Source organism: Anomaloglossus baeobatrachus, chromosome 2, assembly GCF_048569485.1.
Source record: "Anomaloglossus baeobatrachus isolate aAnoBae1 chromosome 2, aAnoBae1.hap1, whole genome shotgun sequence".
NCBI lineage: Eukaryota > Metazoa > Chordata > Amphibia > Anura > Aromobatidae > Anomaloglossus > Anomaloglossus baeobatrachus.
The window spans coordinates 53,277,604-53,292,923 of record NC_134354.1 but is presented as its reverse complement, the minus strand read 5'-3'; the positions used below and the strand labels follow the sequence as shown (position 1 = coordinate 53,292,923).

Here is a 15,320-nt window from a genome sequence, read left to right as displayed (position 1 = left end):
CTCCTTGAGGTGCTTCTGTCCCTAGGTGTGGGGGAGGGAGCCTTGAATCCACCTAAACTCTCTGCTTACCTGAGGGATTAATGATTCAGTCAGGCTGGGAATGACAAGAGAAAAAGCAAGATTGATCCTCTGAGGGGGAAGTTGACACCCCAGAGAGACTGTGAGAAACCCTGATTTCCCTGGAAAAGGACTGCTGGTGGATTGTGACTTATCCCCAGGACATTTATGCCATTACTGCAATATTTTACCTTCTGTGTGGTGGATTATTTGATGGACATTCTGGATTGCATGGAATAAATATGCTTTGGATTGCTCCCTCATCTCTTGCTCTGTTGATTGTGTGATATGGGAGAAGGACCCCGTCACAAATGTGTTAGAGAACTGTGGCAGAACAGGGAACAAACATACCTGAAAGGGGTTCAGGATGGGGGACATATTTACCAGTATGGAGAATACATATACTAGGAAAGGGGCCCATGATGGGGGACATATATACCAGGAAGGGGCCTAGGATGGGGGACATATATACCAGGATGGAGGACATATATACCAGGAAGGGGCCCAGGATTGCAGACATATAAAATAGGAAGCAGCCTAGAATGTGGGGACATATATATCAAGAAGGGGCCTAGGATGGGGGGGGACATACTGTATATCCCTAGAAGGAGCCTAGGATAAGGGGCATATATATCTGTTTGGGGCCCAGGATGGGGGACATTACTACATAATGGGGGGGGCAACACTAAAGGGGGCTTTACACGCTACGATATCGTTAATGTTTGGTCGTCGGGGTCAAGTTGTTAGTGACGCATATCCGGCGTCATTAACGATATCGCAGCGTGTGACACTGACCAGCGACCTTAACCGACCTCAAAAATGGTGAAAATCGTTCACCATGGAGAGGTCGTTCCAAACTCAAAAATCGGTAAGGGTTGTTTATACAGGGGGTTCATCGCTCATGCGGCAGCACACATCGCTGTGTGTGACACCGCAGGAGCGAGGAACGTCTCCTTACCTGCCGCCGGCCACAATGCGGAAGGAAGGAGGTGGGCGGGATGTTACGTCCTGCTCATCTCCGCCCCTCCGCTTTGATTGGCCGGCCACTTAGTGACGTTACGGTGACGTCGCTGTGATGCCGAACGTCTCGCCCCCTTGAAGGAGGGATTTTATGGCAGTCACAGCGATGCCGCCGACCAGGTAAGTATGTGTGACGCTGCCGTAGCGATAATATTCGCTACGGCAGCGATCACAAACAATCGCATGCGCGACGGGGGCGGGTACTTACACGCTCGCAATCGCTACAACATGCAGTTGGAGGTGGGTCCCAGGTCAAAATTTTGCATTGGAGCTCATCAGACTCTAGTTACACCATTGGTACCAAGTCTTGCTTTTCCATTTTTTCAACAGCAGCAATATTCACTGTTTCGTGTCCCCATATGGCAACTGAAAGTAGCTTATGACAGCCATGAAAAAAAGCGCACAAGTGTTGCTATAAATCCCATAGTCTACAAGGAAGAATAGCGCTCATGCTCAGGTCACTCTCAACTATTTTCAGAGCTTTTGGTTTGTCAACGAAACTGGATGACCCCCCCTCCTCCTTTCTAGACACAAATCCTATGAATTTTTCATACATTTCTAATGGTGGAATTGCTCTTTATAATTCTAAAAAAGAGAAGTGAGCATGATGTTCCATAGCATAGACAGTATATATTGGAGTGGTTGGAACCATAAAACTACCGGGGATGTGCTCACCTGATCAGACGAGGTAGAGAAATAAGAGTCAATCCATATGGTATCTCATAGTATAGCACCTACAGCTATTGGTATTTATGCCTTCAGTTTTTAATGTGGGGGCAAATGACCATAGGGACGTATTAAACACAATACAACTGAGTAGCGTCTGTTAAAAAAAAATGTAACACTTTGATTTATTGTGTTTTTACGACTCTGACATCTGTGATATATCACTGTAACACCTGTAATACAGCGCCACTGACCTCAACGTGAGAAACTCAATGGGACTTGTAATTATTCAGTCTTTAGATTAAATAACCATAGAGGGCTATGGACTCGGTGAAGCGAGATGTGTGAATAATGCCGCCCGATTTACTCTTGGCTCTATTTGCATTTTATTTGTAAGGGATTTTTTTTTTTTGCTCTTTATTTGTTTTCTATGATTTAGCCGCTACATTCTGGGAAGTGAATCGTGGAGGTATACGATCCGTCTGTCTTCTGACAGTAGATTTGGTGCGCTTGTAAAACAGACGCTAGGCACTAATGAGACTTTACAACATTTTCTATTAAGAGTGACATATTCACAGCGGGGACCGGCTCACAACACTGGGATAATATTAGATCATGTATTTGTAATATCCCCACCTAACTGCTCACATCCCTGGGATAAAGTAGAATTTAATTTGCTGTAGTTAATAGACCACACGGATTCCTCTAATGCTCACACATGCTGAGAAAAAAATGAATATACTTTATACATTTCTGCCTAATCATTTGCTTTATAATCCTAGTTATCCTGAAGCTGCATTGTTTCTGCTTTTATGTACAGAAAACCTGTCACTTTTGTTAAATATATAATATTTTCATCTGGTGTAAAAGCCGCCGCTCTCCTGAATCCGGCGATGTTTTTCTTTTGTTCCTGCTCCTCTCCATTCCTGAGATATGGCCCCATCTATCCAGCAGCCTGCTTAGCCAAGAGGGCGTCGTCCTCAACTCTCCTTTCTGGGCGTGTTCTTGACAGCCATGCCCAGTTGGCTAAAAATAGTAAACTTACACACAAAGGAAAGGAAGTCATATCTCAGGGATAAATAGGAGCAGAGACAAAAGAAAAACAATGCTGGATTGAGGAGACCAAAGGCATTTACACTAAGAAAATTACATATTTATGACGGCTGGTTCTATAAGGCTAAGTGCACATGAAAATATGAAAGAAATGTCCTTAAAATTAAATTAAAAAAAGGACGATTTTCATCTGTATTGTCACCATAACCCATATGTCCAATTTTCATGACGGGTGACAGACAGTCATGTGGTGTCTGGTCATAGAAGGTCACAGTGTTTGGCTGCACAGAATGCTCCCTGACTTTCCATTGCTCCTGCTGTCAGTATTCATTGGTATAGGTAGCTTTCCTGCTGTGTTTTTAGCTCTTCCCTTTATGGACCCAGCAGGAGCTCAACTTCCACCCTGTTGCTGATCATCAGCATTCTCTTGGTTCTTAAATACCCCTTCCTTCCTTTGGACTGGTGCTGGTGATATTTTTCAGTTCATTCAAGCCCTGCTTGCAAGCAGGTGGCTTGCACTCCTCTGTGGTATCATTGCTGAAAACGTTTCTGACCTTCTACCTGTGACATCTAATGATAAGTAGTTCATGCTTTTTCCCTGAGTGTCCTCCTTATGTTGTCTATAACGTTTAGTGGGTTTGATGAAGAGCTCATCCCACCCGTTCCCTATTTAGGGTCCAGCACTAGGGATACTAAGGGTGGATTTACATGCTGCGATATCCGGCCCGATATTGCTAGCATGCGACCCACCCCCATCGTTTGTGCGAAACGGGCATATCGCTGCCCGTCACGCACAAAATCTGGCACCCCCATCAAACATACTTACCTGCATAGCGACGTCACTGTGACCGGCGTACCGCCTCCTTTCTAAGGGGGCGGTCCGTTCGGCGTCACAGCGACGTCACTAAGCGGCTGCCCAATGAAAGCGGAGGGGCGGAGATGAGCGGGACGTAACATCCCGCCCACCTCCCTCCTTCCGCATTGTGGCCGGAGGCAGGTAAGGAGATGTTCCTCGTTCCTGCGGCGTCACATCAAGCGATGTGCACTGTCGCAGGAACGAGGAACAACTTCGCCCCTGCGACAGCAGCGATAACTGGCAGCGGACCCCCATGTCAACAAGGAGCGATTTTGGATGTTTTTGCAACGATCCAAAATCGCTCCTAGGAGTCACACGCTACGACATCGCTACAGCGGCCGGATGTGCGTCACAAAATCCGTGACCCCAACGAGATTGCTGTAGCGAAATTGTAGCGTGTAAAGCCCGCTTTAGGGTCAGGTATCCAGCTTGGCGCATAAATGAGGAACTATCTAGGGTGGTGAGGGACCCCAGGGTCCAAGAGTAGGTTTGGTCAGGGGTCACCATCTCTCCCTTCCCTAGACACAGGGTTTCCCTTCCCTTTCGCTTGCTACTTCCGCGTACCTAGAGTAACAATCTGCTTTTACACCTTTATAATTAAAAATGTATGCAAGACCAAATACAATTTTCTATGTGAATAATTGCAATGCCATATGTGTAGTGTTGGTATTGTATTTGTTTTTTTATGCACCCTTTGAGATGAATATTTTTTCATACACACAATTGTTCTGTGCACTTTCCATGTTACCATGTGCGGTGCATTTTACATGGTCCATTTTTCACAGGGACACCACATGGAATGAAAATACTTTTGTATGACTGTCCCCTAACGCATAGAATGGCTTGTTCCTCCTGAGAAATTCTTGAATATGTCAATTGTATATGATTGGTGGGCCTTCGACCTCCAGGGTTCCCATAATCAAAACAAAGAAGGAAAACACAACTTTCATACAGTTGTGTCGATCAGCAGACACTGAGAGAAGAGGGCCCCTGTGCAAGAACAATAATTAGGCCTTATGCAGTCTAAAAGCTCATCACCTGCTTTGGAGGTGAAAACGTGGCCCCATAACACACTGTGCCTCTGTGCAGCTGCACAGGTTGCATTATTGGTATGCCTGACCCTGTTTGTGACCCGTTTCATTATTTTGTTGCACAGTGGAGCTCCAAACTGTATAAATGAGCAGAGCTTGACCTGTTCATTTGAATAGGGCTGTGCTGCAGTTGTGGCAGGGTCTATGGACCTATGGAGACCAAAAACAGTTAAAGAGTGCAGTAGTGATGAACTAGTACTACCATGCTCATGTACTACTCCGGGGTTCGGCTGGCTGCCGAGCCGCTCGGATCCGTGCTCGTCGGAGGGTGACTCGAGCTCTCCACAGACCCGGGGGTCACGCTGCTCTGAAAGGGGGTTGGCGCTGCACGTTGGGACTTCGGTGGGGAGATCCACAGCAGGAGCCATGGTGATTTGTAAGGGATTTAAGTTTGTGACGCCACCCACGGGTTGTGGTGAATGGATGGACACCACTGCTGCCATTGACTAGGCTCCCGGGGATGGTGTTGTGCAGCTTGGTGTTGACCCCCTCCGTGGGTAGGGAAATGGTGGTCCCGGGGGCCTGAGGGAGGTGCTGAGGCGAGGGGATGGATGCGTGCTGGGGTGTCGGTGCGGTGCGGCTCGGTGCACGGCCCAAAGGCACTGTTGTACTCACTATGAGAAAATACGCTGGAGTCTCTGGTAAACCAAACAAGATGGTGAACGGTGCTCGCAGCCGGATGCAGTTTTCCCCTTAACAGGTTGGTGGTTTCCGCCTTTCTCCTGCACCTCGTTTATGTTGAATCATGACTCCTATGCCTGAGCAACGGTAGTCCGCTCCCTGGCTTGTTATGTGTCGGGAGAGCCCTGTTTGCCCGCAGATGCTGACCCCTTGGGTCTCTATGCCTAGGCAGTAGCTTTACCCTAATGGTTGGGCTGTTGTCTTCAGTCGGGTCTTGTGTGGGAAAGGTCCTAAAGTCCAGTACTCAATCAATTGATTTGACTTAGCCTAGTTGTTTCTGGGCCTCGTACTGGGTCTGAGTACCCCTCCTGGTGCTCCGGTTTCCAATCGGTTCCCTAGTTCGGTACCAGCGGGCCACCACCCGTCCCCGGTCCCTACGGTTCCACCGGCTGTAATCCCAGCTCCTGCAGGCAGCCACCACCGTCTGCCTCCTTGCCAGAGATGACTGGGCTCCAACCCAGACACCTGGTGTAGACTTTGGCAGGCCTGAGCACAGGTCTGCCCTTGAACTTGACTCACTTCACTCCTCTGTCAAAGCTCAACTCTCACTAACTGTTTTCCCACCTCCAGGCCTGTGAACTCCTCGGTGGGTGGAGCCAACTTCCTGGCTCCGCCCCCTGGTGTGAACATCAAACCCGGAGGGTGGTGACAAGGGTTTGTAGTTTGGCTGCTGTCACCTTACTAAGATGAGGGGGCTCGGGCATGCATGGGACCACCTGGGACAACCTGACTAGTCCAGGGCGTCACACTCAGGTGTTCGGTAATTGTAATAAGCAGTTGGAAGCTCAGATTTCCACTCAAGTACCCGAGTATAATGGAAGTCGATGGGGGACTCAATCATTTTTCCGGGAACTCTTCAGGAAAAAAGCTTGAGTCCCTTATTGACTTCCATAAAACGTAGGTACTCAAGTTGTTCCCATCCGAGCATCCAACTGCTCTTTACGAGTACTGAGCATCTGAGCATGGTAGTGCTCGCTCATCACTAGTTACGAGTACCGGGCACTCAAGCATGATAGTGCCTGCTCATCACTAGTTACAAGTACTGAGCACCCGAGCATGGTAGTGCACTGCTCACTCATCATTAGTTACGAATACCGGGCTCCCAAGCATGGTAGTGCTTGCTCATAACTAGTTACGATACTGAGTACCTGAGCATGGTAGTGCCCGCTCATCACTAGTTACGAGTATCGAGCACAGAAGGATGGTAGTGATCGCTCATCACTAGGTACAAGTACTGAGCACCCGAGCATGGTAGTGTTCACTCATCACTAGTTACGAGTACCGAGCACCCGAGGATGGTAGTGTTCACTCATCACTAGTTACGAGTACCGAGCATCCGAGGATGGTAGTGTTCACTCATCACTAGTTACGAGTACCGAGCATCCGAGGATGGTAGTGCTCGCTCATCACTATAGTAGTACTTAATGCTCCTCATTAGTACTTCATCCTCTTCATTTTCAGTTTTGTTGGGGATCTCAGAGGTAGCAAAACCATAAGCAAACCTGACAGGCATAGCGGAAAGAGCATAAACACTGCACTAACGAAAGTGTGGTATTGGACGATTTAGGACCAAAGCTGTTCTCGAGTCATACCAGATAGACCTGTTCTCCACTGTACTGTTACACTGGTTATCAAAATCAGGCAGACAGTTCTACTCTAGGAAACATGTTTCTATTTTAGTTGTAAAGGCAGTAAACTACCAACAAATAAGTATGTTCCCCATTTGCAGGAAAGCGCTCTTACCATTAGATGAACATGGGTTAACATTACAGGATCGGTTGATTGCACGCTTCCCAGTACAGTATCGACCGCTGTTTCTTGGAGCAGGGTCATTACAATGACGATAGGCAAACTGGACCCCTCCTCCACACGTTCGGGAACATTGCCCCCAAGGCCCCCAGGAACCCCAGTTTCCATGACTTGAGATCTGAAATACACAATAAATCAGTTGAATATAAGGTGCATCCAAAAGGAAGATACCAAGAGATAAAATAATTGCCTAGCTGCTGTTCACCCCCTTATTCCTATATAACCTTTCAATTGGAATTGTCCAGGATTAGAAAACTCTAGCTACTAACTTCTGAAAACTCAACTACCTCTATCCTCAGCCATTCAGTCCTATTCTTCTCACTTCAGTGGAGCTGATCTACAATATCATACTCAGCTTTCATGCTTTTCCAATGCTTAAGCCATATGGCTGATAAAAACAGTCAAGAGCTATTTTAACCAGCTTCTTTGACATTGAATGGATTGGCAGGACGTGTGTTCGACCACTGCTCCATTTAAGCTCCCACTAATGGTTTTGAGGAGGTGAGGAGGAACAGGTGTCTTGGACATCCATTTATAGTTATAGGTGTGGGTCCGATGGAGGGACTACCTGCAATTAGAGATGTTTCATCTCTCCAGTCTTCAATCAAAGGATAAAAATTTCAGACTGTGCATACCTACCGAATAATACTTTTTCTTGGTCTTGTCTACACATTTTCCATGAAGACAGATCCTTCCTTTTCCACAGGGTGTTCCCTCCACCGCAGGCAACTTCTTTGTTAAACAAACCATCTGACCTTGTCGGACAACCGCACACCATAATCGTGAGCAGACATCCATACCAGGGCACACTGTGTATGCTGGTCCAAAGGCCAGCTTGCATTGGCGGACAGCATCGTAACTCTGACCAGGAAGCTCTTCCGGACCCAAAATTTGATTCCTTGGTTGGTCTAGCAAACAGTTTCCTGAAAAATGCATAAATTGGAAGACTTGGTTTAAACAACAATAGCTATTGAGTATTAACTAGATCATAAATTAAAATTTAAAGGGGTTTTCTGTGATTTTTCAAAAGTGGTAAATGAATATGGAATGCTACAACCTAAAGAAATTAGCATTACGTACATACCAGCTGAATTTCCCAATGGAAGTGATGACGTCCCAGCCATCATTTACGTAACCCCTGAAATATGTCACTTAGGCCAGTGATTGGCTGCTGCGGTCAAATTAATGAAAGATAGGACATCATCATATCATCATGTTCGTTACCAGTGGTGTCCAGACGATTGTTGGAACTGAAGTGACAGATGATGTGTGAAAGGGGTATGTAAGCTTATTTCTTTATTTTATAGAATCCCCTACTTTTAGTCTACTTTTGATAAATCTTCAAAGATCCCTTTAAGGGTCACAGTTTTGCTTTCTTACCAATTTTTTCCACCCTCTCAAAGTTATAATAACCTCCAACAATGTTGACAATAGATATAGATTGGCAGCAAATTATTGGAAATATTACAATGCCATGAAGGTAAATGATACAGTTCTGGCTACCAACAGACCGGGAGATTTGTCAACTCTACAGCGGGTCCATGAAGATCCCAATATTTTAGGAGCTTCCTGGTCGTCTCAAGATGGAAAGAATGTTGTATATGCTCGTGTATGAGCAGTAGCCCCATTGAACCTATACAATGCTGCCATTGAGAGAAAGTCATGCAGTGTCCGGCGTTGCACTCGTTGGGTGTCATGGCAGCATTGGACTCTGTTCACACTGCAGAGTCCGACAAACAGCCTGGGTTCCCTGAGTTGCACAGCCTGTCATGGGTGTCGGTAGGTTCTGGCTTTATTGCTCCTCAGTACTGCAGGAGTTAATTTCTGCTAGGTTGTAATCATCTGCTGGAAGCTCAGGCTGCTGATTACCATTCTCAGCCACCTTCACCCTTAATAATGTTCTTGTTTCTAGGGCTGAGTGCCGGATATAGCTTCTGCTACCTCGGTTCCTGTGGGTATCCAGTTCTATGGTGATCTACAAGTTGCGGTTCTGTGTGGTGTGTGAATTCTCCAGTTGTGCATTTATTTCCTACTCCTTTTGTGTTACTGCCCAGTTCACATACGGTTCCTCCTTTGTATTTGTGTGCAGTGTGCACAAGTTTTTATTTACCCTGTCTGTGCCTATTTGTGAGGTTTTGGTTACTGGGCTTCCAGCCCGCTCCCTGGGTGGGGGGAGTAGTATCAGGGCGCGGATGGAGATAGGGTCATTCTGGGGGCTCAAATCTGGCTACCATCGTACCTACTTTTGAGATAAGGGACAGCGCAGAGGTCCCAGTCTAAGGGTGAGCCTAGGAGCCCCTTTTCCATTGGTAGATACCCCATGACAGAGAACCCTGAGAAGAGTAGGTGTATGTGCTCTAAAGTCAAGGACCAAATCTTGTGTCTTAGGAAGTTCAAATGCTGTTAATAAAAAGAACTGGGAAGGCAGTGGGTTTCAACTCTTACATTTTACATTGGTGCCTTGAGTCCTTCGTATATAGTATTACTAATTTTGGGCTTGATTCAATAAAAAAGTGTGAGGTGGCCAGGATATCATTCTTTAAAAATATAATAATACAGGCTTTGAATATTAGATTTTTGATGAGACAGTCATCCAAGGAACTAATATGATTAGTGTATGTGGATTTGTGAAGGAATTGATCCCTTAATATGAAGTAATTCACATCTTCCTCCTGTTTCTCTGGGTCAAGAAGATGTTAGGTTTTAGGATGAACTCAATGGACTTTTGGCTTCTTTCAAAAACTCTCACACTATTCACTATTTTTTTCAATATTAGAGTCAAAATGATAAATGATCGGATCTCCACTGGAACAATATGAAAACCCTGTGCAGTTCCAGTTCCTAGAAAATTCAGGTCTGTGAAACTAGAAACCCCTTTTCGATAATGAGAAAGGAACCTTTTTTTTTGGCCAAAGGGACATCACTGCAAGGGGAAATTTAAGCAAATTGATGTATTTTATTGAGAACAAGATTGCAGAGCCAAAGATTGAAATCAATAAACAGACTCGGTATACTCCTATCCAACGTGCCATACTGAAGCCATGCCCGGGGAATAAAGCTAATGCTTTCCATATCTTTGGCTAAAACAACCTCTCTTAAATGGGTTTTCATGACTGTCAGCAGTTTTGAGTAAAGCCGAAAGGTATAAATACAAGCGCCCCCGTGGAATTCAGCAAAGCTCTGTTGACTCTCAAAGAATGCTCGTTGGCACACGTCCACCAGGACTCAAACACTTGTGCCCTTGTGCCCGCCACTAGCATTGTAAATCAGCCCCAAACGAGTCGTTGGGTATTATGGAAAGAAACACTAACATGTAAACCGGAACATTAAAACAGGCTGCTGGTGGAGCATAAAAGGCCAATGTCTGCTGTAATTTCCAAAACAGAATCATTGTGACCTCATCTACCCTCTCCCTGCGTTTAAGAATTCAGCTCGGCTTCCAGGAGCTTTTATCAATTGGTATGTGTGCTGTTCGCGGTTCCACTGACAGGCGTAACACTGTTTAATAGGAGCCATGATCATGGAAAGTAATTACTGAAACAATCTATTTAGCGACCCCCGCATTAGAGTTCAATCATTTGATCACTTTATACTCAGTTCTGTTGAGTTTCTCCGCACAGGTACCAGGGCTGAGATTGAATTTACTGTAATTCCTTGTGTAATCGGCTGCAAAAAAAAAAAGTGGTTATCATTCTAAGAGAATAAAAAGGAATTGTTAAAGGCAAACCTACGGTGCAAGAGCTCATCAAGGCGTCTTGGTTTTCATGGGGTCCCATTGGAGCAGTATTTTGTATATACCGGAGACAGAGGCAGATGCATTGGCACACCGGGGGGAACACTAAGCTGTGCTATATTACCACTATACTTTATAAGCTTTACATTCAACTCCCCACTATACAGTACTTGTGTGTGCCTACAGTAACCAAGCCGGCATCATCAATTCACGCGTTTCTTCATTAGTCACCTGCTAGGAAATGCAGAACGTTCACTAATGATGATACTTATCGTACAATCTACTGTGCGTGCAGTGAAAGGAAATCTTGATGTACAGTTATTTCTTTTACTACTTTTAATCTTGGAGCAGCTTTTAAAGGGAACCGGTCACCAGATATGGCGTCTATAAGCTGCGGCCACCACCAGTGGATTCTAGAATACTGTGTATAAGAGTACAGGTCACTCCATGTAAAAATTACTTTTATAATACTCACCTGGGGGGGTGGTCTGGTCCGATGGATGTCGCTGTTCTCCGTTCCGGCGCCTCCTCTCTGCTGCGATCTCCATCCTCCTTATATCCAGCCCAACCCGGCATTGCAGTCCTGCGCAGGCGCACTTTGATCTGCCCGGCTGAGGGCAGATCAAAGTACTGTAATGCACAGGCATGAGGAAAGGTGAAAGACCACCTGTGCATGCGTACTACAATACTTTGATCTGCCCTCAGCAAGGCAGGTCAAAGTGCGCCTGCGCAGGACCACAATGTCGGCTAGTGTGGATGACGTAGGACACGTCAGGCACACGGGCCTCAGAAGAAGGAGGACGGAGATCACTGCAGAGAAGAGGCAGCAGACCGGAGAGCAGTGACACCCATCAGACCGGACCGCCCCCCTAGGTGAGTATTATAAAGGTGTTTTTACCTTCTACAGATCGGCCTGGGCTCTTATATACAGTGTTCTAGAATTCTGTATATAGTAGATCACTGATGATGATGACAGCTCATAAGAAATAAACCTGGTGATAGGTTTCCTTTAAAAACATGATTTTGCAATGCTCTGTCTGGGAATATTTATGCTACATGTTATGTTTCCACTCAGTGGTTGTGATGTGAGGTACAGAAAATTAAAGATACTATTTTATCGTAAAATTGCGAAGTGCTTTTCAAAACATGCAACTTTCTAATTTAGTTCTTATTAAAAATCCTTTCTATTCTCAAGACTCAAAGGAGTTTCAATGTTATAGCTGTGGCTGATCGTCTCAGCAAAGAAGGCAGGACTTACAAACGCCTTCAAAAAGAGCTTGTAAGCGCTGCTCTGAAATTAGCTGATTCCAGTCTGTATCAGTGCTCACTCGGTACGAGTAGCTAAACCATGCTGCTGGTCAGAACTGTCAAACAATTATGAGCCCAAACCCTTCATGCAAGCAGGAAGATGGTGGGCTGCGAAATGGTGCCCTCCAGATTGAAATGTTTGAATACAACTTTAAGGGGTTTGCTAACATGATGCTATATTGTATATAGGACATGTCTGTAAGCGTAGAGGGTGCAGAATTGGCAGTTACACCTATGATTAGTTGATTACATGTGTATATCAGAAGTGAATGAAGACTACCATACCGACTATTGCTGCAGGATGACCCTACGCTGAGGACCTGGCGCTCTAACATATGGTTCTGTCTACGGGTGTCTCATAGACGAATTAATTCTGTTTGTCTGTTTTTTAAATTGTTTGAGAGGTACACCATTACAGCATTGAAAATCCTCTTGTAAGGTAAAATATTGCAAGATAGATTCATCCCTTATACCCCTTCACTTCTAAATAGTATAGGACACAGTAGAGCTGCTTCTAATGGCCAGCCAACAGCACAAACCTGGCATATGGCTTGAAGGCCTAACAGTGCCATGAGTGAAGCAGCTTGCACAGTGAACTTTGGCAGCTTAGGTATAATATACAAGCAGATCCTGTCAACAAATGTGAGGTCTAGGAGCTGTCAGCTTGTTGCTAATAACAGTTTGTACTGTTTTCTCCCTCTTTAAAGAAGTAAAAAGAGCAGGAACCTAGTAATATACTGTAGAAATCAAACCAATACATGAATGGTCATTGAAGACCCCAGATCAACTAGTTGCGTCATTCTTATAATCTACAACTCACCACTGACCATAGGCATCCAACAGAAAAGTTCACTTTACTTTGACAAAGTAGACTGAAGCTTTCCTTCCTACTGTATTACATTTGGGGTTCCTGAATCATCTAAGGGTATACTGGCTGACCAAAAAACATCAACAGCATAGAACATAACTCACCAAGAGGAACCCATGTCAGTGGTGTGTGGGATCACACCAGAACAACTCGCCCCATGTGACCCTCACATTACCACCCATAGCAGAAGATTATATAAGATATACGGGACTGATGCCATATATGTTTGGCACAGGTTGAGATGAATCGTATGAATGCGCTCCACCTGCTCAAACACTGCAGCTGATCCATACCCAATAGGTGCTGGCTGTTTAAAACAGCAGACACTCTACAGTAATTGCTGCAATTTATGCGGATTTTGATCACCTCAGGTTAACCATTAAAATATAATTGTGAACTGCGTTAATGACATCTAATTGGTTAGATGGGAAGACCACTTGTCATGCCCATTAGGCACCTGCAGATACAAGATATTTTGTTTGATGGCAGTCAGGGCTCAAATATCTTCGCTATTGAGTCCTTATAGTTTCATAATTTTTAAGGTTGAAGGTAGACTTAAGGCCATCGAGTTCAACCGTGGATTTCTTTGGACCCCCCTTCCAATGAGGTACCCATTGCAACAATATCCCTACACATGACACCTATGTAGCCATTAAGCATGGCTGTTTGAGTCAGCTGACATGTGGCCAACAATTGTTTTGAGTATAGATCCCCTGTGGGGGTGCAGAGTGATGGCAAATGTTAATGTTTTCAACCCATCAAGGGTCCACAATATGAGGAGGGCTTGTTCTGGTTATGCTATTAGATTGTCTTACTTTTTAATGTCTGCTGTTACTCAGATTTCTATATCCTCTGAACCAAGAGTAAGAAAGTCACTGTCCAGATGTTATATTGTGGTATTTTAAGATTAATTTGGGATTCCCTAATATATTAATCTTTTATTTCTTTTAACGGCCTTCAGCTTGATCTTGAACCATGGCAACTTGATGGATGAATGCTCTGTAGGAAGATCAATCTTGAGCCCAGAGAGATCCACCAGGGTCTTCTCCATAGTTATCTGGAAAGTATTAAGCCATCGGGTTGCTGGTCTTCCTCTTCACATTGTTACTTCTATTCTTCCAACCATGATGTCCGTCTCCAGTGATTGCTCTCTTCATATGGTGTGTCCAAAGTAGGCAAGCCATGGTTTGGTGATTCTTGCTTCCATATGTTTGTCTTGATTCGTTCCAATATTAATAGGAAGGCACCAGTGGGATTTATAATTTATTTGGGTAAAAAAAAGAGACTAAGAATCCATATAAGGAAAAATCTAGAAGATCCACCACTTGCCATGTAATACAGTAGTAGATAAGTAGATGAACTTTTCCAAATCTCAACCAAATGCGGTGGAATGTTTCAGAGTGGAAGTAGACTTATCTTGAGAATTTTGAAATTTGCCACATGACAATTTTCTTGTATAATGAGCACAGATTTGTTATGGTGGAAGAATCTGCAAGTGATCCAGAGTATGTTTCGATTTGTTGAACTACCTGAAACTTTGCAGAAAAGTCTATGTCATGAATCAGTTTGGACTCTGCTGTGGCAGAGTTATATTTGTCACCTGGTCCTACGGTCGGTGGTTCCCGATGCTCGGCCGGTGGGTGGAGCCTATCCTTCCATGCCTCATTCCTGGGATCATGCCATTTTATCAGGATCCCCTCCATCGGTGTGGTGCCAGTTATAGACCTGCTCTACAACATGCTCGTCTGGGCCCTGTAAGTTTTCTTGTTTCTGCCCGCTACCTCATCTGACCTTCCTGATCTCGGTACTCCCAGTCCTGCTCGACCTACCTGACTTCAGTCCTCCCCATTCCATCCCACCTCCCTGAGTCCGGTCCCCTCCGTTTTTGTCTTACCTTCTGGTCTTCTTCTCCTGCTCCCTGTTTGTTGTTCCATCCCTGTGCCTCCCCTTTGGCTTGCTCTCCCGGTTTCCAACCTCCGGCTCGCTCCTGACACTGACTCCGCCTACTCCCGGCTTTGACCCTGCTTGTCCGACTTCTCTTAGTAATCTATGATTATTTCTGTGACACCTTATGGCTCCATAGTTCTGTTACTCACTTAAGTATTCCGGGTCCCCCTACTGGTGACTTCACAGTCTACAAATTCAGATTTTAAACCAATGACTTTTTTTTCTATTTTT

General features: G+C 45.1%; 1 protein-coding gene across 1 annotated transcript in view; it reads right to left on the bottom strand.

The window, feature by feature from the left end:
• Positions 1-15,320, bottom strand: part of ADAMTS5 (ADAM metallopeptidase with thrombospondin type 1 motif 5) — a 149,191-nt gene that overhangs the window by 31,651 nt on the left and 102,220 nt on the right. Inside the window, exons 4-5 of the mRNA XM_075335057.1 lie at positions 7,873-8,156; positions 7,168-7,351 (exon numbers count right to left, since the gene is read on the bottom strand). Of these exons, the coding sequence (XP_075191172.1) occupies positions 7,168-7,351; positions 7,873-8,156 (468 nt within the window). The remainder of the gene's footprint in view (positions 1-7,167; positions 7,352-7,872; positions 8,157-15,320) is intronic.